The 25,760-nt window shown below is 37.3% G+C and overlaps 1 protein-coding gene across 6 annotated transcripts in view; it reads left to right on the top strand.

Moving 5' to 3' along the window:
• CD274 (CD274 molecule) overlaps positions 1-25,425 on the top strand; it is a 29,356-nt gene extending 3,931 nt beyond the window's left edge. The window contains exons 3-10 of one of the 6 annotated variants that reach the window (XM_079791152.1): positions 3,381-3,454; positions 5,340-5,766; positions 9,549-9,614; positions 11,081-11,422; positions 17,929-18,213; positions 20,028-20,132; positions 21,646-21,705; positions 22,735-25,425. In XM_079791152.1, coding sequence (XP_079647278.1) covers positions 9,563-9,614; positions 11,081-11,422; positions 17,929-18,213; positions 20,028-20,132; positions 21,646-21,705; positions 22,735-22,757 — 867 coding nt within the window. In that variant the 5' untranslated portion in view covers positions 3,381-3,454; positions 5,340-5,766; positions 9,549-9,562 and the 3' untranslated portion in view covers positions 22,758-25,425. Of the gene's footprint in view, positions 1-3,380; positions 3,561-5,339; positions 5,767-5,943; positions 6,272-9,548; positions 9,615-11,080; positions 11,423-17,928; positions 18,214-20,027; positions 20,133-21,645; positions 21,706-22,734 lie in introns of those variants that run through there. The other 5 variants (XM_079791150.1, XM_079791151.1, XM_079791149.1 and 2 more) reach the window with 5 other exon arrangements.
• Positions 25,426-25,760: the final 335 nt, after the last annotated feature.

Below are 25,760 nucleotides of genomic sequence, written 5' to 3' on the forward strand. Positions count from 1 at the left end.
GTGACACCAAGTGGCAGTGATGCCATTCCTCAACAGTGATGCCAAGTGGCAGTGTAATATAATGGCAACAATGGACAGGAGATCTTGTTCTCTCCCTACCTAGAAAATTTTAAATTGAGATCTAATTCACATACCATAAAATTCACCATTTAAGTGTACAAATTAGAACTCTTTAGTATTTTAAAAGGTTGTACAACCATCGTTGCTATTTAATTCCATAACATTTTCACCACCCCAAAAAGAAACCCTGTACCATTAGCAATCACTCTCCATTCTCCCCCTTCCTCTAGTCCTGAGAAACTCCTACTCTGCTTTCTGTCTCTATAGATTTGCCTATTCTATACAGTTTATATAAATGGAGTCATACAATATACGGCCTTTTTTATATGGCTTCTTTCACTTAGCATAAAGTTTTCAGGGTTCATCCAAGTTGCAACATTGTTTAGTATTTCATTCCTTTTGTGGCTAAGTAATATTCTAGTGTATGGATATACCACATTTTGTTTATCCATTCAAAATTGATGGACATTTGGGTTGTTCCCACTTTTTTGATGTTATGAATAATGCTGCTATGAACATTTGTACATATGTTTTCAATTCTCTTGGGAGAGAATATGTAGGAGTGAAATTACTGAGTCATATGGTAACTCTATGTTTAAATGTTTGAAGTTGAACAAATTCACAGTGCCACCAGGTGTGAATAAGGATACTAATTTTACCACATACATTGTAGTTAGGAGCCCAGACACTGGAGCTGTAGTACCTGGGATGGAATCCTCAGCTGTGCCATTTCCTAGCTATGTAAGCTTAGACCAGTTGCTTAAGCTCTGTGCCTCAGTATCTGCATCTCTAAAATAGAGGAAATAATTATAAAGGCAGTGTTTATTAAAATACATTTCATTTTCAAAATTGAGCCATCAGGTGTTAAAGTGTGTATACATTTTTTGGGACACCCTGTATATTGTTCTTGGTTTTATTATGGAACAGCATATTAAAATATATACAGGGTGGGGAAAAAGTAGGTTTAAAGTTATTCATATGGAAATAAAACAATAATTAATAAGTAATAATATAAGAATAAACTCTGTTTCACATACTCACAATTGTAAACCTACTTTTGCCCCACCCTGTATACCATCCTTGATTACCTTTTCTCCCTTACTTCTAATAAGTTCTGTAAGTTCTACTTTCAAAATGTGGTTTACAGCAACAGCTCCTAAAGGTCTCCAAGCTTCCTTGCTGGCCCCTCTAGTCTTTAGACCACATTTTCAGAACATTCATCAAGTAACTCCCCTGCTTTAACTCATCCAGTGACTTTCCATTGCAATTGGAATCCAACCTCTTCCCTTGGTTTACAAGGACCTTCAGGATATGATCTGATCCACCACTGCTTCCTTCACTCTGCATTCCAGACACAATGACCTTCTTTCCAACTTTGTTCCATCCTTATGATTCCTCTGCCAGGAATGCTCTTCCTGCAGATCTTTGCATGCTTGTCTTCATAACTCATGTCTCAGATAACGCCTCTTAGAGAAGCCTTCCCTGGCTACCTTAACTAAAGGAGCCTCACATCCAGGCATTCTGCAATATTGGGTCACCAATTTTTTTTCTTTTTTTAAATAGGACTTTTTAATATCTGAAATTTCAGTTTATTAGTTTATGTTTGGAATCTCTTTCTCTTTAAACTAAGAAAGGATATCCTAAGAAAGGTTATTTCTAATTTTCTTTTCAGAAAAAGTAGGGAAAAGAAAAAACTACTAATTCTTTTATGATGGGTCTATAATCATGAAAGGCAAATTGATTAGGTTGACGATCCTGTTAACCCAGGTGTGACTACAATTGGTTTTGAATAACCACTTACTCATAGCAGAAAATAAAACCCAGTTGTTCCCTTCAAAGCAGGGGTTTTGAACACTTTTAGACCTAGAACTCATATTGTTCTTGGTTTAAAACCATTTCTGGAGGCAATTCCACAAGAGCCATTGAACTTACTCATCTCCTTATACCAAGTGAAGTGACTCAAGGGGACTTTCATTTCTACAACATTCAGTTAGGTTATTTAGTTCTAGGATATTAAATCAATAAAACATTTCCCTTTATCCTCTGAAAGGATATCTCTATTTTTCATGGCCTTCAATTCATTTATTGAGATTCCTTAAAATTAAATTATTTACCATACAGTGTTCCCAAGTTCCCACAGCATTTACCCAAGGCATCCTGTATAATAAAAGCCCAGCGACCGAACGGTGGAACAACCAGAACAACCGCTCAACCAGTCACTATGCTGCATACTGACCACTAGGGGGCAGGTGCTCAATGTAGGAGCTTCCCCCTGGTGGTCAGTGCACTCCCACAGTGGGAGCGCCACTCTGCTGACTGGGATGAGCAGCACTCCCACAGTGGGCTGATTCCCGCAGGCCACGCCCCCACCAGTGCACGAATCCCATGCACCTGGCCTCTAGTAATTACATATTTATGTCTGGGTTTGTAAATTCCTTGAGGACAGGGAACATTGTTGGAGGCCTCATCTTTGTATTAAATTATGCACAGCATGGGAGCTGCCTTTTGAAGGCAAGCACTCTTTCCCTGGCCAGCTCTTTCCCAGCTCAGCATAGAAAGGAAGGAGACAAATACGGGATAAGTGAAGCATCTGAGCATGGTTGTCATGTGATGACAGCTGCTGCCCCCTGGCCATCCACACATGTTAATTACTCTTATATTTTAAACAGTTGTATAACCAGGGCAAAGTGTTCTGCTCAATGAAGTCTGTCTAGCACCACTCTATGGGGTATGAATAGATAGCAAAGATGGAGGCAACAAAAGGTGGGCAGAGGTAGAGTGAAGGGTGGTATTGATATTAATCAACCAAATTAGATGGAGGAAAGGAAGTTATAAATGTACTTGCAAAGAACACTTGATTTAATTTTCCTCCCTTAAACATTATACAATCAGTATTTAAAATTTCAGTGTGCACATGAATCGCCTCTGGTTGGTGTTGAAATGTAGACTCCTAGGACCACTCCTCAGAAAACTGGATTCAACAGATCTGTGTTAAAGCCCTGAAATCTGTATTTAAACACCTGGCTCAAGTCAACTGTGATGCAAGTGACCCTCAGAAACAGTACATCGGCAGTGATGAGATTTTACCCTTAAAAATGAACAAAGTAAGAGGGTCATAACTGGGAAATAGCAATACTGTAGATAATCAGGGTGTCTGCTCTTCTCCTATCTCAGCACTTTTCCATCTACTTCACCCAAATCATAAAACCTACACAGGGTTTTGGGACTGATGCTCCCCAACCCCTCAGCTGTTTAGATGTTCATATATTTTTAAGTGATAAAATCTTTTTTCTAAACATATTCTGTTTTTCTAACTCCAGAGTACGTATATCAAAACTTCATTAAGAAGCTTGATAAACAGTATGGAATATGAATGGCTGAAGGATGGAAACAGGTGGGTGAGATGAACAAGATCACAAGTCCTCAGATTACTCATATGTTAATCACTGAGCCCCAAGATGAGCAACACCTTCCATTCCTATCAACAACTTCAGAGAAAGGTCAATTCCATTTGTCTCCTGTTTTTCCTATTGATCATATGTACACCTTGAATACTGCTTGGGTAAAACAAAAAAGCCTGACCAGCATGGGTCAGTGGTTGAGCATCGACCTATAAACCAGGAGGTCAGGGATTCTATTCCTGGTCAGAGCACATGCCTGGGTTGTGGGCTCGATCCCCATTGGAGGGCGTGCAGGAGGCAGCTAATCAATGTCTGTCTCTCATCATTGATGTTTCTATCTCTCTCTTCCTCTCCCTCTCTGAAATCAATAAAAATATTAAAAAGAAAATAAAAGAATGCGCTCTTAAAAAGCAAACTAAACAGTCCCTCCCCCCCCACACACACACAGTTTTATGTTTTTTAAAAAATTTATTGAGAGAGAAACCTCAATTTGTTGTTCCACTTATTTATGCATTCATTGGTTGATTCTTATATGTACCCTGACTAGAGATCAAACCTGACACTTTGGAGGGCCTATCAGGACGACACTCTAACTAACTGAGCTACCAGGCCAGGACTCCCTGCCCAGTTTTAAAAATCATTCATAGGTCATAGAGGCTATCTAAGAGGAGATTACTTAATCCTGACTACTCAATAAATTATTTGTCCAAGACTTCTCCACTAGTTAGTGGTAGGTGACGCTAGAGTTGGTTCTTTTCTGACTTGATAGGCATGACCACACTAGCAGGTCATGAAATATATGTTTTGGGGTCTTGATGATCATTTAAAGAAACATTAAATAGAAAATATCAGAGGAACTAAATTTGGGAAAACACTGCATTATTCCACTACGTGGCCTTGACAAGAGATTTGCAAGAGGGAGCATTTTGAGCTTAATCTCCAAGTCTATTGCGATTTTATTAAGGCTAAAGAGAATTTCACATTCCCCACCAGATTTTTTAAAACCCTCATGGAAGATATGTTTATTGATTTTTTTTAGAGAAAGAGGAAGGGGTGTGTGGCGGGGAGGGAGGAGAAGAGAGAGAGAGGGAGAGGGAGAGGGAGAGGGAGAGAGAGAGAGAGAAATATTAATTAGTTGTAGGTATGTGCCCTGACGGGATCAAACCCACAACCTTTTGGTGTGCAGGACCATGCTCCAACTAACTGAGCCACTGGCCAGGGCTCCCCACCAGATTTTTAAGGCAATATAATTCTCAGTAGTTTTCCAAGTTAAAAATAAATATGTGCTATTCTGAGAATGTGTAAGTTCTTACTTGGGAAGGAAATGCCATAACCAAGCCAATGGACATCTCAATATTCATTATACAGTATTTTGAATTGCATTTGAAATGAATAAGTAGGAAAAGCAAACCATGAAGAGTTCAATATATCAATTTAAAAATTACAAAGTTTATAAAGAAAGAAAGATGTGAGGAGGGAAGGAGAAAGAGCGGCAAGCACCTAAAAGTCTAAGGTGGTGAATGCTTGAGTAAATTATGTCACCACCCTCTGTGTTAGTCACATGGTTTCAGCTTGGGCTCATCTGATCAATTACCAGATCAGTTACCAGAAGGATCTTCTTATCCTCATCTAGAACATGCTCCCCCAACCTGAATAGCAAGATAGCAGTGATCCCAGAGCATTCTTACAAATTGTTAAGTCATGATGGGAAATTCTTTTAATGACGAAGCAATTGAAGTTTCATTATGTCGAGGAACTCTGAGGAAGTATCACAATATAAAATTTAAAAATATATTTCCTATTATACACACACTCCCACTTTCTAGAATAAAAACCAAAGTCATATTGGCCTGACTTCTCACTTTCTATATGTTGCAGAATTATGTCAAGTTGTTCTGTTTTCTTGTAAAAGCTTTTTTGTCGAAAGGGGGCGACTTGATGGCAGAATTTAAAGTGCCTGGATTCTGAAGCCGAAACCAACTGAACGTTTGTGATGATTTCAGGCTTCGGTTTGTTTTATACCTTTTTTTTAAAACATTGGATTTGAACTATGAAGCTTTCCTTTTTAAAAGCTGATTTATGGGAAACCTCAGTGGTAAGTTTCATTTTTGGTTTCACGCGTATATATTTCCAAGGAAGAAGGATCCGCTAGTTTACTTTTAGCTGTAGAGACAGCCCTGGCTGACTGAGTCCAGCGGAACTCTCTGCAGCTGGGGGCGGGGACTCCACCCTTCCGCTCTGAGCTCTTTAACGTGCCGCCCTCCACAAGTTCCACAGGCAGTCCCTGGCGCAGCGCCCGCCGCAGGTAGGGAGCGTGCTATCTCCGCGAGTGGCCCACTGGCCAGAATCTCTGGCTATCTCGCTTGGCATTTTTAAAATGTATGGTCTATGGTCTCCTTTATTTGAGATGAAGAGAGAAGGGAAAAGGAAAGCTGGATGGGTGGGGGTGGGGGTGGGGGTGGGCAATAGAGCCAATTACTTGTCAAGGTTAATAAGAACAGGTAACACGATTGGCCTGTCCCTAGGCAGGATCCAGTTATGCTTAATGTCAATCTTGTAAGTATATGTTTCTGTGAGTTCATAAATATGGTCCTGAGGTTGGTGGAGGGTCTATTGGAAAATTTCTGGGCTGAAAATCCATCCTCAGCCACTCACTAGCAGTGTACTGTGGATAAGTCAGCACACCTGCAGCATCTCCCTAAGGTCCTTTCCTGTGGTAAGACCCAGGATACTGGAACCCGAGTTCTTTGCCCTATTTGCTCTGGAGACTTAAAAGAAGTCCTGAAGGAGAAGAAAGGGGGAAGAAGAGGGTGAGTTAAAACATTTCTTAGACACACTGACCATGGCTTATGTCAAGAATAGTTTGGGTTTGTTTTATAACACAGTACCATTGTCCCATCTTGTTTTTTTGCACCTAAAATAAATATATAGAAAAACTGTGGATGATTTTCTATGGATTAAATAGCCTTGTAAGTGTGATTTTTTTTTTTAAATGGCTATATTCCATGGTGCTGGATAACCAAACAGAAATAATCCCCCATGTTGGGCAAAAGATTATTTATAGTTACAGTGACTTACTATTTTAGTCATTCTAGACTTTTTGCTCTCTGGGACATAGCTGATTATTTCCTTCAGGTAAACTCATAGAAGCATAACTACTTAGCCAAAGAGTCTGAATATTTTAAAGGCCTTTTAATTAAATGATGATGGAAAGAGACTTGATTTGGGGTGGTGAACACACAATATAATATACAGATGGTGCATTGTAGAATTATATACCTGAAACGATATAATTTTATTAACTAGTGTCACCCCAATAAATTCAATAGTAAATAAATGAAATGAAAATTGCCTTCCAGAAAGATTGTGCCAGTTCACATTGACAGTTGCTAGCAGATTTTAAAGAACTATGATACTTTGAAGGAAAAAAAATAGCTTTTTTCAGTGGAAGAAGGTAGTAGAGGTTATAGGACAACAATTAGTGTATAGTCATAAAGAAAGCCATAGATATACTGTGGGGAATTAAAGCAAGACCTGGGAAATGTACAAGTGTGTCTCAGGGTCACTGAAGGGAAGGCCACTGATCAACTCTCTTGATCTGTTAATGGGGTGAGTTTTCAGTTCATTTGGAGATACATTATCAAATTCTAAGAATTTTTAAAAATCAAATCATAGTTCATATACATTGGGTAAAAATCAAAGGAAACCTTAAACCAACATATATAATTCTGTACTCTTACTTTTGAGAAATAAAGCTTGAATTCTTTCCCTATCTCTTCCTCCTATCCATTCTGCCATGGGAGGTAGAGAAGTAGTATCAGTTCCATAGTATTATATTGGGTTCTCCCAGGGACAAACCTGCTTCCCCATCCTGAATGAACCATTATTTATCCTCCAGTTCACATTTCCTTAGTCTTTGAACACATCAGTTCTTCTCTGGGACTTCAGACACTCATTGGCAAAATTTAGTTGAAATCCATGAGTAGATATAATGTCCCTCTGACTTATTCAATGGTTCTTTGCTTGGAGTCTTAAGTTTTCTTCTGCCCAATAAGTGCATTTTTGTTTATACTAGTGCATTTGTATTTCATAATTGTAGTATATCAACTCTGGCCCAAGGAAGGACAGTCAGATAGCTATCATACAGCAGCTTCATTTCAACAGCCTTTATGTTCTCAAGGCCTGAATGCCATCTCTTTCCCATCTACAGTGCAGATGGTAAGGAGAGAAATAAGAATTATGCACCTCACACTAGCAAGAGAATGATGACTCATTTTATTTTACCCTTTTTGTATATGTATATGAACATGAAGGATTGTATAGGTTGTTAGAGAGGTGAAAACCAACCTATCCTTCCTCTAATTTCACTCTTGGAGATAATCACTGTCAGCATCTTGATATGGCTTATTCTGGATATCTATGTTTAAACACATACACACATATTTTTAAATGAATTTCTACTACATATACTGTTCTGAGACTTACTTTTTACATCTCTGCACAATCAATACATGTACATGTACTTAATTCTGTCCTAATGCTATTACATTGTATGACTATACCAAAATTTATTTGACCACTTAGATTATCTAGAGTATTCCCAGTTTTGAGCTAATATTAGCAATGCTATTCCCTTTACATATATTCTTATATGTATGTGTTTTGTTTTTGTAGGATATATTTCTAGAAGAGGAAGGGAAAGCTAATATGACATACACATTTAAATTTTTAATGTTTAAAATTGCCTTCCATAAAAAGGTTACATAACTTCATATTCCTTCCTACCATTAGAGGGTGAGAGGTTCATATCCTCAAAAAACACTAAATATTAAGAATCTTTGTAATTTTGCTCAAGCTAATAAGTGGAAAATGGTATCTTATATTTTAATTTTATGCTTTTTTAAAATTGGTGAGATTGAGCATTCTTTTGTTTAAATATCATTTCTTCTGAACTGTATGTTAGAACCTTTTTTCATTTTCCTGTTGATTTTTATTTCTTACTGATTTTTAGGAGCTATCTATATATTAGGGGCATTAATCTTCTGCCTTATATATGTGTCACATTGATTAGTAGGTCATTTGTGAGTTTTTATACGTATGCAGAAGTCAAAGACACCCTAAGAGGAAAACTGACTTTCTTCTCAACGTGTTTAAATGTATGTATAACACCATAGAGAAACTATTTTATTAAATAAACAGCTTGGATGAAATCCATTACAAATCTTCTGGAATATAAGCTCCAAGAGGGGAGTAAGTTTCCTTTTCTGTTCACTGATATATCCACAGTGCCTAAAATAGTGCCAGGCACAGAGGAGCTTCTCAGTCAGTGTTTGCTGAGAAAGAATTGGGAGAATTTCAAGCAGGAAGGCAACATGAAGAATAGCCTCTAGGCCAATACTCCTCAAAGAGTGGTGTAAGACATTTACATCTTAGTATGAATTAGTCAAATCCAACTGTTTCTACTTTTCACTTTCCCTGCTACTAGTGGAATCAATTTATTGCATGGGTAGGATTTATTATCTAGAATAAATGAAAAGCAAAAGAGATTTTTGAAGGATGGCACCTAGGGGAGAGCTGGCATGGTTGGAATAGTGGTGTGGAAGGCTTGAATAGTTAATTAAAGGGTATGATGAAAGTATTCAGCTGCTGGAGGGAGTAGGGGAAGAAAAGAAGCATTGAGAGGTGGGATGATATGGAAATCAGATTCTCCTGTCTTTGCACAGGGCAGGTTTAGATATCTAGATATGTTATACTGCAGGGGGGGGGAAAGGAAATAATGGAGAGTATTTTTGTGCAATAGTGTCTTCTTGGCTTCTTGAAGTGTACATTATATGTTTTTTGCAAGGCTTGTAATTAAATTTTAAAATCCTCATCACAGTAGCTTTTCTTAAAATTTGGCTTTAAATGGCTTGGGGATGTTAAGTGACGGTATTGAATTTCTAAATTCCCTGCTGCATTTCTACACTTACAAGTCAGTCATTGTCTGATTATCTGAAGACTATTTCAGTTAGAACTGCCAAGTCTCATAATGTCTGGGTATTTAATTATTGAGTAAAGCAATTTCCTTCTTGTGTTTTCTATAATTAGGTCATTTCAGAAAAATGAGGATACTTACTAGTTTTACACTCATGGCCTACTGTCATTTGTTGAAAGGTAAGACACAAAATAAGGATTTGTCATATAGTTTAAATATTTTAACCATAAGTTAAAGGCAAAAATAAATTTAAATACATATAATTTTTAATAGAGAGGACATTCTATTTTTCCTCCTTTATTTCATAAACATATTTCATAATCTCATATCATTGGACAAAGATTTAGGCAACACGGACAAACCAAAAAACAAAATTAACTCATTATCCATTATGCATTGTTCATTTCTCAGGTATATTTACTGAAAATATCTGGGGAAATAGTCTATGATACGTGTTTTAAACAACAAAAGGATCATTTTATCCACCTTGCTTGGTGATATGCTGTTCCCTGAAGAGTATATTCTAAGGAAGAATTTTGGAAAGTGTCAGGGTAACAACAGTACTGGCATTATCCTAAGACCATCCCCAAATCTTCAGACTCACATACTTCAGGCCAGACAACTGTTCAAGAGTTAGGACTACAGTCATGTGATGCTTAAAGATGATTTGGTCAATGATGGACTGTATGTACCACAGTGGTCCCTTAGGATTATAATGGAACTGAAAAATTCCTATCACCTAGTAACATTGTAGCCATCATAATGTCACAGTGCAATGCATTACTCACTTGTGTGTGGTGATATTGGTATAAACAAACCTACTCTACTGCTAATCATATAAAAGTAGAGCACATACAATTATGTAGAGTACATAATATTTGATACTTATAATTGACTGTTACTGGTTTATGTATTTACTATGCTATACCTTTTATTGTTATTTTAGAATACTCTTTCTACTTATAAAAAAAAGGTTTGTTTCTAAACATTATGCCATGTTAGGCCAACAGCAGCCTCATACATCCTGTGTTTACATCTTTTGATTGCATTATTTTCTTTTGTGCTTAATTTAATCTCATGTTATTTTGTACAGTAAAATGTCATACAGGCTTGTAACATAGGAGCAATAGGCTATATCAGATAGCCTAGGTATGTAGTAGGCTATACCATATAGGTATGTGTAAGTGCACTCTATGGTATTTGCACAACAGCAGAATCACCTAACCAATGCATTTCGCAGAATGTATCCCCATTGTTAAGCAGTGCATGACTGTATTGGAATCTGCCATTCAGACTATGCAGAAAGCAAATATGTGTCCAGTAAAAGGACATTCTGAGGATGTCCACATGAGATAAAGTCTTCAGGTTTAAGTACCCCATCACCATATAGTATTTCCATAGTAATGTATGTTTATGAATTTTGGGACAACTTGTTTAGCTAATTTTATTATTTTTATCTCAAAGATGAAATATAGCATCCCAAAATGTGTTTCAAACCCACCAGATAAAATACGTATTTTAAGTAAGTCCTTAAACGTAATTATCACATAAGTGACCAAGTAAAATGTTTGTAAACTGTGTGCTCATTATGTAAAATTTTTAAGGAATTTTCCATGTTCTGAAGATTGGTCATTTTTCTTTTCAGCATTTACTATCACAGTTACCAAGGACCTATATGTGGTAGAGTATGGCAGCAATGTGACAATGGAATGCAAATTCCCAGTAACAACACCATTAAACCTGTTTGCATTAGTTGTCTACTGGGAAATGGGAGAAAAGAAAGTTATTCAATTTGTAAATGGGCAGGAAGACCTGAAAGTTCAACACAGTAGTTACAGCCAAAGGGCCCATCTATTGAAAGACCAGCTCTTTTTGGGAAAGGCTGCACTTCAGATCACCGATGTGAAACTGCAGGATGCCGGGGTTTACTATTGCTTGATCAGCTATGGCGGTGCCGACTACAAGCGGATTACTTTGAAAGTCAATGGTAAGAATTATTATAGGTAAAGAGGCCCAACCTTTATTAAAATCATATCAGTGATGAGAACTTTTCATTCTTGGAAGTCCACTCTTATTCTCCACAGTAGCAATCTGTTCATTCATTCATTCATTCATTCACACAACCATCCAATGAGCATTTCTTTTTCCTTTTTAATTTTCACCCAATTACATGTTTTACTGATTTTAGAGAGAGGGGAATGGAGAGAGATAGAGATAGAAGATAGAAACATCAATGTATGAGAGAAATATCAATTGATTGCCTCCCATATACACCCCCTCCAGGAATCAACCCACCATTTTCAGTGTGTCCTGACCGGGAATGGAACCAACAACCCTTTGGTGTACTGCATGACACTCCAACCAGCTGAGTCACACAGGCCAGGGCCCCATGAGCATTTCTTGAGCCCCTCCTACTTGACAGTCCCCAGAGATTCACAGCCAAACATGACAAGAGCCATGTTCCATAGAATATTCAGTTTTCCTAAAATAAATTCTCAGTCTTTACTTTGCTATTATTATAAAAGTAATACATACTATGGAAAGAAATAAAATGAATTACAAAAGTGTCTCTCCACCCTTCGCCACCATCTTCCATGACATGCAGAGATAACCAGGTAACCACTATTTATGTGTTTTCTCCAGGCTTTTTAAAAAAATTCAACTACTATTTTTATTTTATTAGGTCTGCCAGCATTTTCCTTCCTTTGAACGTCTCTTTGCCATACTCAACTAAAACAAATGTTAAAAACAAATTTCGCTATAAGGTTCACATTTTAAAAGAATTGAAATCAATTTATGAAGGCAAAATATAGTTATATCAAGAATAGAGAAAACTATTCTTCCTTAGCGATGGTATAAATTATGCTCACTGGGCATTCATCTTGAAAAATCTATACCAGCATTATCTTGGAGTGTTAAAAACAAACTGTGAGTGACAAATCTCTGAGTTCTGAACCACAGATATGTCATCAGGTCACCTGGGTTCAAAGTTTGGGTAAAGGAAAACACCTTAGCAGACCACCTCTGCTTTCACAGTTAAGATTCCTAGAATTGAGAGGTGAAAGGATCCCAGGCAAGAGCAGCTAACCCAAACTCCCAAGGAACAGAAATTCCCCCAAAGGGTTTTCTGCTCACATACTTCCCACAATTGTTGAAATTACTTTCTGGTGTTAAGCTGAAATCTGCCCTATTTACTTACAGTTTTAAAATTATGTGCCTACTTTTTTTTCACCTTTTAATGTGACTAGAATTAAATCATCTCTTGGCATTTCCATTCCTAGGATAACTACAATTAATCTAAAGGTCAATAAATAGAAAAAGTTTGAATTTATCATAAAGGGATAACTGGTCATTATAATCTCAAAATCAAAATTATATATGAATTAGGAGAAATTCACCTGTTTTATGGTGTATTACTGGGTCTCTGATTCTGGCTCAATTAATGCTACTGTTGTCAAGAAAATGCCACTTGTGTTGTGAAGTAGGTTAAATGTTCATTGTATTTTACCATATACTTCTCCAGAACAGTGATACTCATGAAAATAGAATAGTGGGATTCCAGGTGGGATTTTTAACTTTTCTTTAGCCCATCAGCAAATATCACACACTTTACTGTGTTTCTATGCATGAAAAAAAATTATTAAGACATCATCCTATAAACAGCCAGATATCTGGGGTAGGAAAGAAGAGCATAAGCCTGGCAGTCAAGTAGAAGTATAGAGTATAAGTCTCTCATTAGCTTGCAGGTCCTATGCAGAGTGGGACAGCTGACCCTGCAGTGAGGAAAGGTGTTCTTCCAGGTCACCTGAACTCTGTACTGTCTCCTGTGGAGCTACAATTTCCTCTCCTATGGTTTGACATAATAGGAAATCTATGGGTCTGATAGTTTTTCCAAGGTGGGGCCCCTGGTGGAATACTGTAGATGACCAATATCTGATTTGTTTGACTATTCTATTTTGTGTTATAAATTACTAAATTGGCATCCTACTCCCCATCCATCTTGTCATATTGTAGTTTTGGGGGTTAAATTGAGCTACATTGAAAGCCAGCCACCAAATTTCAGCTAAGGCTGAATCACCATTAGAAGTTGATGTCCAGGTTACTTGAGCTACATAATTTAAGGAAGTAGAGCTCCTGAGTCATCTCCATATGCAAATGATTTCACAGTAACTCTATCAGGCTTCTCTTCCCATCACTGCAAACATGTGGTACATAGCTTCCCCACAGGGAGTTTACTTACCATGGCCTTTCAAACGTGAGGCATTTCAAAACTGAAATGAGAAACTGAAGTTTTGGATTAACTCCATTGTTGTTATCACTTTAGGTGTGGGTGTTAGGGCCACCTTCGTGTTTTTTTGTTTAAATACCAGATTTTCAGGCACCTGACTTTCAATTTAAACTGTTGATTTCCTTTAACCATTGAATCTAATAGCAGGGAAAATGAAGTGCCCTTTTATACTTTCAAGACCTAATTGGGATTGGGCAACTGAAAGAACAAATATTGCATAGTTAACCTGATAAAGCTAATTTGTTCCTGTGGACCCAGGGTTAACTGCTGTTATTATCCACCATCTCTTCCCCAAATTTACCAACCAGCCCTTTTAAAGTTTTCTCTATAGCATTTATTTCCCCATCTAATCTATCATGTAGCATGTCATTTAAATGAATCTATTTTATTTATTGTCTGTCTCCTCTTTTTACAATAGATGCTCCACAAAGGCAGAGATTTTGATGCTTTGTTCATTGCTACATCCCTAGACTTGGCATATAAGGGAAGTAGTGTGACAGGAGCACACAAGAAATGTTTGTTGAATGAATGAATGAAATATTACCTCAAATAGGATAAGCCTAAACAGTTTGAAACATGAGCAGGTTTGGATGTATGAAAATTTATTTCCAAGATCATACTTTCAAATGAGTGCACTTAAGTGATAGTAGTAAGAGGAGGAGGAGTTCTACTACTAATAGTAACAGCAGTAATTAATACTAATGTAGTTCTTATTAGGTGCCAGGCCCTGACCCAAGCACTTGGCCTAAATTAACTCATTTAGTCCTCAAATAACTCTATGGAGTAGGGACTTCATCATGCCTAAGATGCATATTTTTTACATTTTTATATCTGTGAATCTGAGGGTGTCTGTCAACGATGACATCTTTTTTGTTTTCTTGTTTGTTTGTTTGTTTGTTTGTTAATCCTTACCTGGGGATATTTTTCCATTGAGTTTAGATAGAGTGGAAGGGAAGGAGGGAGAGAGAGAGAGAGAGAGAGAGAGAGAGAGAGAGAGAGAAACATTGAGGTGAGAGAGACACATTGATTGGTTGCCTCTTGCACGTGCCATACCAGCCAGGCCGGATATCAAACTTGCAACCCAGGTACATGCCCTAGACCGGGAATCAAACCTGCTACCTTTTAGTGTGCATGTATGTGTGGGGGAGGCTGTAACCACTGGGCACACCAGCCAGAGCAGTAATGGCATCTTAGATTCAATGATGTGTGATGTTATTTTTATTTTATGGATGAGGAAACTGAGTTCCAAAGAAATTAAGTAATTTGCCCAAGTTCACTCAACTATTAAGTGGTGAAGCCAGGTTCTAAATTCAAGCAATCTGGCTCTGATATGTGTGCCCTTACCAACCAGGTTTTACTGCCTGTGTTTATACCTCCGGACTGTGTATCGAGTTGTGTGTTGACTTCAAAACTACCATAAGCTTTCCTTGGTCTTGATGTGACCATTGCATTAGCCCATGCGTGCTCTAGATCTAGTAAACCAGGATCTGCCTATGTTTTTTATTATCTACCCCATCAGTAAAGCATGTTAAACTAACACACGTATGTGCATGTGTACGTGTAGTATAGGGAATATATTATGCTATTACATAGGTTATATCATAAGAAATTGACATTTTTAAACATCACCAATTTAATATGGTTCAAATCAATATATTATGTATTCTATAATGTACAAAAATAGAAATTTAAACCAATGCAATAAAATTTAATAAGTAACATTTTCAGTTTCTTGCTAATTATGATGCTTCACTATCATTTGCTAATATTTTAAGGCATACTGTATCTTAGATGAAATTCATCATTAGCAAAGGTAGATGGTCTTGACAGCCTTGAGGTTTTGTTTTAACCAATACCTTGTCAGGTTCAATTACTGTACTGAATTGAATTGTCAGGTACTTACTGTTTTAACTTTATAAAGTGATGGTAAAAAGTGTCACTCCTGACATTTCCTTTTTGTCTGTGCTTGAATTATTAGTCAATCCTCAGTTTTTTTGTGGGAAACTTTTAAATTAGTTGTTTACTTTTATAAGCAGAGTAGTTTAGTTAAAACTAGATAAGAGAATCTGAACATCTATAATAAGCCCAAACAAGTCGCTGTCCTTTCTTTGGTTTTATAAAACTCCTCTCTTCCCACAAGACCCTCATGTGGCACACAAAGTGAGGCCCAGTGTCAATCAGTAGAGCTTATTAAGCTTAGATTGTTTCTTAATTGTTACAATAAAAATGCATCTAAGTAGAAGTTTTAATATTTTCTATACCCCAATACATGTGCCCCACTTTAAAGACTAAAGTAGTGGATATTTAATCAATGAGTATAATGCGTGCACTCACTTATTGTGCCACATTTATACATATGCCTAGGCATGAAATAACATTCTCCCCATTCCTGGACCATTAAAAATGATAATGGAAGAGTAAACAAGCAAACATTTTACCTTTAACGCTTTACCATTAACTGTGATTTTAGACTTGAAATTTTAGTTGTCCAGAAATCAAGCTATGTCTATATGAACTAGACCGTTATGGTAATGTTACTTCATGAAGTCTAATCAGTGGATTTGTTTTTTTCAATACTTAAACATAACAAATTTGAGGTTGAGGACTCAAGTACTTATGAAAACCATATTTAATGTGCTTTCAAGTTGTGATTATGTTGATTTTCAATGTTTTCATTTGTGCTTTTATTGATTTAAAAGGACAAAAATATCACATCATTATTCCAGTTTTATTTGTTCCTGGCTATATTAAATCTCTGCAAATATATCACAAAGCCATTGTTAGGACTTCATTAAAGGAACAGAGAGCTAAGGCTCTCTAGGTGGACCAGTAGTGGTTACACTAAAGTATTATAGGCGTAAGATAAAGATTATACCTACAGAACAATAACATGTTAACATGATTGTAATGAATAAACATGAATAAAGATATTAGGTGATATAAATGCACTAAATAATAGTACACTGGGTATCTTAATTCTAAAAGTGTCCCTAACCTATTCTCTAAAATTTAATCAAACTTTCTTCCTTATGTATAGTTATTTAAATGATTTATTAAAATAGCCAGCATTAAAAAAAGTTTTTAAAAATAAGTACTCTAATGTGGTATTCTGGATGAGATCAGAACAGAAAAAGGATGTTAGGGAAAAACTAGTGAAATGGAATAAATTGTGAAGTTTAGTTAATAGTAATGTACTAATGTTGGTTCCTTAGTTATAAGAAATGTACTCTAGTGAAGTAAGATGTTAAGAGTGAGGGAGACTGGGGGAGAAGTATGCAGGAATTCTGCACTATCTTTGCAACTTTTCATAAATCTAAAACTATTGTAAAATAAAATATATTTTTTTAAAAAATAAGATTTAAAAAATTTTTATCTGGAGACATGTGTCAATTTTTATAACGACATCATACTATTTTCATACCTAATTTCTGAACATTGACCTAAAGTTGAAAAGTGAATGGCACATCAGAATCAGATTTTTTGTTTATTTGGTAGCCTAAGAAGCAGAGAGATTCATGTTTATGAAGAGTGCATTATAAGAACAAAAACAAAATATCCAGAAATAAATTTAAGAAGAAATGTGCCCTATGTAAAAACTATAAAATTTTACTGAGGAACATATGAAGACTTGTGTAAGTGGACAGACATATTTTATATTTGGATAGAAAGACTACTGTTTTAAAGATAACAATTCTTTTTTAAAAAAATATATTTTATTGATTTTTTACAGAGAGGAAGGGAGAGGGAGAGAGAGTTAGAAACATCGATGAGAGAGAAACATCAATCAGCTGCCTCCTGCACACCCCCTACTGGGGATGTGCCCGCAACCAAGGTACATGCCCTTGACAGGAATCGAACCTGTGACCCTTGAGTCCGCAGGCCGACGCTCTATCCACTGAGCCAAACTGGTCAGGGCGATAACAGTTCTTTTAAAATTAATCTATATATTTACTTTGAGTTCAATGAAAATAGCTATATGATATTTATAGCAAGGTTCCTTTAAGTCCAAACTTGGCCCAAGTATGAATAGAAGAGTTAAGGCAGAACTAGCAGTTCCCCACTGCTGAGACATCTGAACATTAAGCTGATTTCTATGAGAACCAGCCTGGATTTATATTCTTTCTAATGTGGACAACACCAAGCCACACGTCTAGTTCTGTGCTAAGTGAAAGCCCTGACTTCTCTTCTTTCTGCTCATGACCTAGCCCCATACCGCAAAATCAACCAAAGAATTTCTGTGGATCTGGACACCTCTGAATACGAACTAACATGTCAGGCTGAGGGTTACCCTGAGGCTGAAGTCACCTGGACAAGCAGTGACCACCGAGTCCTGAATGGCAAAACCACCATCACGAGTTCTGAGAGGGATGAGAAACTTCTCAATGTGACCAGCACACTTAGAGTCAACACAACAGCTAATGAGATTTTCTACTGCACTTTTCGGAGATCAGGTTTTGAGGAAAACAGTACATCTGAGTTGGTCATCCCAGGTAATATTTTGAAAGTCTCAATTAAAATGTGCCTAGTGCTATCCCCTGGCACCAAGCATGATGCCTGCTCATGCCTGTTTGTTGAATGAATATACAGCCTGCTTCCTCATCTCCATTCATCCAAGTCATATTGCTATATTTATTGAGTATTTATATATCAACAAATATTTATTGAATATAGCCTATGTGCAAGGCATTGGGAGCTCTTAGAAGAGTAAGACAGTTCCTATTCTTTAGGAAACAGATTAAAAAAACAGGCAATCTCATCCATGCAGAAATGCTGTTGTGGCTGAGGGACCCAAGAGAGCACCTGAGAAGAATACTCAGTTCAGGCCATCTGCCTCCCTCAAGGTAGTCTATGACATTTCAACTCAGGGCAGTCTGCTTAGTGGATAGGGCTAAAGACTATGTGTCCCTGGGCAAGTTACTCAACTTCCTTAGGCCTCATTTTCCTCATATGGTTATAGCCTGTTGGGCAAATTATCATGGGATTACTTGAGCTATAGTGTATGACAATGATTTTAGACTTCTACCTGCACAGATTCAGCTATTTTGTTTTTTTTTATCCCCCTACCCTCCAGAAGTGGGTAAAGTGGGTAAGGCAGGAAACAGTCTGGTGACAGGCTCAGACCTTTAGAAAAAGTATAGTGGGCGAGCATGATGTTAAATAAAATCAGAGGTATTCTGAGAAGCACTTTTTACCACTCTCTCCCCCACTAGACGTTGACAGTAAAGCTTTAGGTACTTCAGAGAAAACAACTTAAAAAAAAATGGGTAGAAAAGTCGAGCAATAGGAAAATATAATCTAGGCCCCTCCTCCCCCCCAAAAAAAAAAGTTAATGGAAAAGATGCTCTTACTGAGCATGAGTCACTTTGGTAGGAGCTGCATTAGTGGTTTCCTGCCATTTAACAGCTGTTTTATGACAGCTTATTTGTGGAATGACTTAGAATAACTTGAACTGCTTGGAGTCTGTTTCCTCATCTGTAACCTGGGGATATTTTTATACCTGGCATACCTAACTCATAAACTTATTTTGAGACTCAAAATAGATATGAGCAGGCTTTATAGACTGTAAGCTACTAGATTAAGGCTGACTGCTGATGTGGCTTTAAAACTTGAACTAGGTAGTCAGGGATCATGACTAATGGTGGGAGGTTAGCAGTCTCTGAACCTCATGTGTCATGGGACCACCTTTTCTTCCTGCATGGGACCACAGACAGAGAGATTGGGAGATTGGTGAGAGGCACTAATGATTAGATGTCCCGAGATTCAAACTATGGGAAAAGAAAAGATAAAAATTGGTCCCCTATATCTGTGGTCATGACCAATAAAAATTGGTCATGACCACAGATATAGGGAGGTGAGCATTCTTTGGCAGTGCTAGTTGGCCTTCATGTTCCATCTTTGCCATGTATATTAGGCTGTTAACTTCAATATTAAAGCATACTAAAGAAAGTGAAATAATCAAGGCTGCCATTTAGGATTGAGCAGCCACCCACTGTGGTACTGTGCTAAGCACTTTACAAACATTAGCCTTATTGTTTCCAACTTGTAGGCTGATTAAAGGACTTGTCAGATATGTCAAAGCTAGTGAGTGGCAGCAGAATTTAACCCCAGGTCCATCTTTCCAAAGCCTGGGCTGCTTCTACTTTTCCATGCTGCTCTCACTTTCATATTGGAGGTATCTCACCAATCCAGCCACTCACTGGCCAGGAACTTTTGAAAATTAACCTAAAGCTAACCTCAATCATTTTCAAAGATGATTATTCTCTTGACTCCTTCCCATCTATTTTTGTTTTGTTTTTATTTTCAGAACCACCTACAATTCCAAGAAATAAGAGGACTCGCTGGGCAATTCTGGGAGCCATCCTGTTGTTATTTGTAGCCCTGGCAGTGGTCTTCTGTCTACAAAAAGATGGTATTTCCTTTATTGAAAGGGTCTTCACTGGGGATGTGGGGAAATGTATGGGGTGCTCATGGTACTTGTCACAATGGTACTTAGTAGGCAGAGCCAAGGATGCTAAACCTGCTGTAATGTGCAGGGCAGTCCCACGTAACAGGGAACAGTCCTATCCCAAATGCTTGCAGGACCCCCACCAGGAAACATTATAAAATGCTGCCTTCCTAATTAGCCTTTTCTTTCAGGGCTTGTTTTCAATTATGCAAAGTAGATGATAGCTATGCCACCGTGTGAACCTGTATATCACCTCTTCCTCTAGCCCTGTTCATTCTCCTATCCAGCAGCATCACCAGCATTGGAGGGGAGCAGTGCACACTGTAGGAGCATTTCTGAGCGAGTAACAGATCATGACTGCAGGGAAACCTGACTTGCCTTTGCAAGGTGGCACAAAGACATTCTACTGTTTAATAGCAATTACAGTGATGCTGAGCAGGATTGCTGAGTGAAGATCCATGTGTATAGAAGTGAGGGGTAGGAGAGCAGGAGTGAATAAAGGTTGCAGAAGACCATCATCATGCAGTTTCTTTCTATTATGGAAATAACTAATAACCACAGACTTAGAGGAGAGAAAAAGCTAAAATACCTGTTGGTTTTAGTTGAATTTGAGTCTTATATTAGTTGCACTGTTATATTGAGCTGATTTCTGGATACTCTTAAGTTATAAAAATAGTTCCTTCTGTAGAGCTATGATACTTTTACCATAGAGTATTTTGCTGATTATGCAATTTTCTAAATAATTTGAATGTGCTTATCTCTCTGTTTACTTATGGCAACAATTGAAATGCAGGAAAATGAGCCTATTCAAATAATTTCTTCCCATTTTAAGATGACTCAGAGAAAACATTTCTCCAATTCTTTGAGAAGTATACTAAAGGACACAATGGTAGTTTGCATGGAGTTATCTGTTGTCAATAAGGAAGCAGAAAATGGAAGGGAATTCCAGTAGTTGTTGAGAAATTCCCCACAACCCTTTAAGAGGGGATCTGGGAAAGTAGTGTAATTGAGGGAGTGGAGGTTGCTGATTCTAAAGACTAAATACTTCATGCTTAACAGAACACAGACAGCCAGAATATAAGGACCAAGTTTCAATGATAGGAAGATCCAGAGATGGAGTTGATTTGTCCAAGGAAGTGACTATTACCAACTTGCATTTTGAATATTTTCCTATGGAGATTATTAGTTGGTATTAGAAATGACTAGGAAACCAGTGCATGATAAAGTACCTAAAAGTTTGGTCCTTCTCTGAGGGAAGAATGGAAAATAAAAGTATATACTTACAAAGAAAATCTAGGAGCAAAAGCCCTAAACTGTTGAATTAACCTCAGGGGTTGAGATCTGTGGAATAAGGAAATCTACCAGATTTCCTAGGGATTAAAAATGTTTCTTGAGAACCTGGAATTTAAACTTGATTCCCTATGTGGGATGTAGAATTGTGTTTTGTGGAAATAAAAATGGTGTGTTTTTTTTCAAGTGAGAATGACGGATGTGGAAAAATGTGTCACTCGAGACATGAACTCAAAGAAACAAAATGGTAAGAATATTAGCAGGGATTGAGAAGTTGAAGAAAAAGGAAACAAAAAGCTAAAGTAATAACAAGGAGGAATCTATCAGCCATAATTCCTCTTCTTTTTAAAGAATGCTAGCTGTTGGAACTGCTGGCTTCTTTTTGCCTCACAACTCTAATATAAGAACTCCTCTCCCCCCCGCAGTCTGGGAAGGTTTAGAGATGGCCTGGAGAGTAAAGAATGATGAGCAGCTCTGTGTGTGTGTTGGGGTGGAGGGGGAAGAGGCTTGAGCTGGGGTGGGAGGCAGTTTCTCTGCTAGGTTTCTATTGCTTTGCATCCTAACTTCTCCCTGGAAGAGGACCAAGTTGACTTATGTAGATAGATGGATCAATGAAAGTTGTATGTCAGGAACTGTGTTAGTACCTCCTTTAATTCCCTCCAACCCCTCAAATGAAGGAGATAAATACTAGGATTATCTCCACTTTATATCTGAGAATACAGGGCCAAGAAGATCATGTAAATTGCACCAAAACATACAGCTGATAAATGACAAAAATCAGGCTTTGAGGCCCATTAGCTTGACCATAGAACCTTACTCTTAGCCTATTTGCTTGATTCCATTTTGCCACAAATGTCTATATTTATAAAAGGTCAGAAAGATCTCACCCAACTGAAATAAGAGAAATGATGTTTTCAATTTGCTTTAATATATTTAAAAACCAAACTTCACAAGAAGCCCAACTTTAAAGTAATCTAATCAGATTGGACAAGCTCAGGCAGATTTTATTATATCGTTTCCTTTGTGTATGAAGCTAACTAGTGAAGGTTGTTTGGGTCATCCTAGGGTGACCAACCATCCCAGTTTTCTCAAGACTAAAGGTTTCTCAGGTCAGGGGACTCTCAGTTTTAAAATCAGGACAGTCTGGGACAAACTGGGATGGTTGGTCACCCTTTATCAAGTAAAGGTATTTGAGCAAAAATATACTCCTTTATCTTCTTGCAAATGTATTATACCATCTAGCAAATATAAAATATTTCTCATTATTGCTCTCCAGCTATACAGTTTGAGGAGACGTAATCCAACATTGAAACTTCTGGTCTTAAAGCAGGGATTCTCAGCCTGTGGTTTGCGTTTGTCAGAGCTGAGCATGACCAGAGGTGTGCAATAGGCCGGCAGGCTGCAGGTGATGTAGGACTCAAAAGGCTCAAGCACTGAAAATGGAAGCTGGAAAAGAAGAGGAGAACAAAGAACGAAGGAAACCTTGATACTTCAGAATGACAGGGAGACTCATCAGTGCCTATGGAAGGGAGAAAGGAAACTTCTGAATGATGAGCCTCCACGCAAATTGTCCATCGCTCTTCCTAGGAAAACAAGTTGAGATTCCCTGATTTATTGGTCAGTTCCTACAGAAGTGCCTCCAATCAGTGTCTTGATTTGTCTTCTGTGTGACTGAGAGTGCTGGTGTTGTAACAGTATTTAAATATGAGTGCTTTCTATTTATTTTGAGTTTGTGGGGTCTTGTCGTGTGAATGTGGTTGTGAATGATTTTCTTTGGAAGATATATTGTCACCAAACTAAACTTCCTGCTTAATCACTTGTATGTGTCCAGGAAAATGTATAGTATTTGTTAGGTGCTTTGTATCTATAATTATTGTTATGTAGGAAGCACATGAACAAACCATTGGTTTGTATAGGATGAGGGAGTGGTAAATTGCAGACCTCAGATTTCCCGGACTGTCACCCACTATCCTTTTAGAATATAATTTATAGCTGCTAATTCATTCATTCAGCAAACATTTAGGAAATGCCTTTGCATGCCAATCACCGTGCCAGGCAATGAGTCTACAGATGTGAGCAAAATAAAGTACTTCCCCTAAAGGAGCTCATAGCATAATGGGGAGAATGGTAGGAAAATGTATTATTACACTTCGTGCAGTGTCATAGCATAAGGTGTTGGAGGAGAAAGATAGTGAGAGGGAGAAAGTTTAGATATGCTGCCAAAAGGAGGCGGGGGGATACTCTTGGTGTCCATTGTGTTCCTGGACAACTAAAAACACTTTAATAATCAAAGCAATTTTAGTTTGTGAGACAATATCAATAATTTTATTTTTTATGTTTTTAAGATGTCATATTTTTAAAAACTGTAGAAAATAACTTTTGAATTTCTTTTCTATCATTATATTACCCCTTATTTATTTGCTTTGTCATGCAACCTGATGCTTATTTATATAGTGTCTGGTATTATTTAACAGTTCTTTTTTATTTAAATACAGTTGAATTTTTAACTTAGACCTTTCCATGATTCAAAATGCAGAAACTCAACTAGGAAACATTAAAAAGTCTCCACTCCATCCTTGTATCATCCAGGTTGCCTTTCTAGAAGCCTTTTGTTTATTATGCTTCTGAAGATATCCTATGAATGTTTGTGGAAATACATATATATACGGACAGTCCTCGGGTTACATCAGATTCGACGTATGTAGTTTCATGGTTACATCGCCATCTCCCCTTTATTTATATAAAAAAAACAAGTTCCGTCATTTCGATGTATGTACATGTGTGCTTTCTGTGTTTTATTATTTATTTACCACAAGTAAGGTCAGGAATTGTTATCTTTCTTTTAAAATTTTTTTACTGTCTTACTTCATTACTGCTGTGTATGTGCTCCATGTGAGTGACGTAGGTGCTTATGTAGGTGGGTTCCGACTTACGGCGAAAATCACATTACGTTGCGCGGTAGGAATGTAACCCAAGGACCTATGGTATAGCATATATTTTTCTTTCTTCCTCTTTTCCACGTGTGTGGTAACACATTACATGCCTGCTGTACACTTTGTTATTTTTATTTAATATATTATTTTATATGTAGCAGTGGGACAAATATGAAGTTCCCAGAGGTCAGGCAATGTGTCTTGTTAGTTTCTAGAGCACCTTTTCTATAGCCTCTTAGTATCTTTCATAAGACTTAGTACATGCTAAATATGTACCACATCTACGTTTAGACAACCAGCAATTCATTAAGTACTTGCTTTATGACTGAGGAGGGATTTGTCTTGCTCAAAATGGGCTCTCTAACTGGGTCAATTTAGTCCTAAAGGATGACTTTATTACTAATTCTGTGTGACAGAATCATGTCTGCAACTTGTTATTTTGTTTGTTTTCTCCTGTTCTCTCTTGAGTATAAACTTGACTTTGATATTGTTCTTGCAAAATTACATGTTCTTTTGGGAAATTCCAGTAGAGTACCTTGACCCTAGACCCTCATCTATGCCAATAAAGACCCATGAGTTATGCTTAAACCCTTGAGTCCTGCCAGTTTTCATCACTACAGAGGCCTCTTAAGATCTTGCTTTCCAAAGGTGTTGAGATTCAGATGCCTTCTCAGAGGCTCCCAGAGTATTCCTTCCCTTTTAACCATTTACCTGGATTGATGACAAGGAAAACCTTCTTTGCTTTTTCACATGTCAAAGCTGAAGAAACAGGATCTCCAACAAAATGTCTTCTCTTATCTTTTTGCACATGTTCATTTGTACAATATCCCTTGTTTGTGTGATGTACAAGCAAGGATCCAGTCTATTCACTCCATTCCTAAGTCTTAATGCCTTTATGGTGTTAGATTTATAAAGCACTTTAGCCCTTTGTCTTGTGTTTTATTGTAAATGACTCAGGCAGAAATGATACATAATTCTGCATTTGATTGTCACTGTATACACCTGCATTAATTTAATAAAACATTCTTATTGTGTTTCCAGTACACCAGCATCACCATTTTTTGTTTTCTACATGTCTTGTAAAAACCACTCCTAATTTAGCATCCCAGTGGAGACAGTTACTTGAAAGATCTTCAGCCATCTTCCTAGTTCTTTTCTTTTCATAGCTTCTATGTCTACACAGCATGCTCTTGAGTCCTGCATAATGAAAAATATCAAAAGAATTATTTTTAAAAGAATATGTTGAAAATTTTTATTCTCTGTCAATAGCTTCTTCTAGGAGAATAAAAAAAATTGTCAAAATTGTGCCATCCAAATTGAAGAGTGGAGGATGGGAAAGTGGAAGAGAAGGAGTGGTAAAGAGAACTAT

This window comes from Cnephaeus nilssonii (assembly GCF_951640355.1).
Source record: "Cnephaeus nilssonii genome assembly, chromosome: 14".
NCBI lineage: Eukaryota > Metazoa > Chordata > Mammalia > Chiroptera > Vespertilionidae > Cnephaeus > Cnephaeus nilssonii.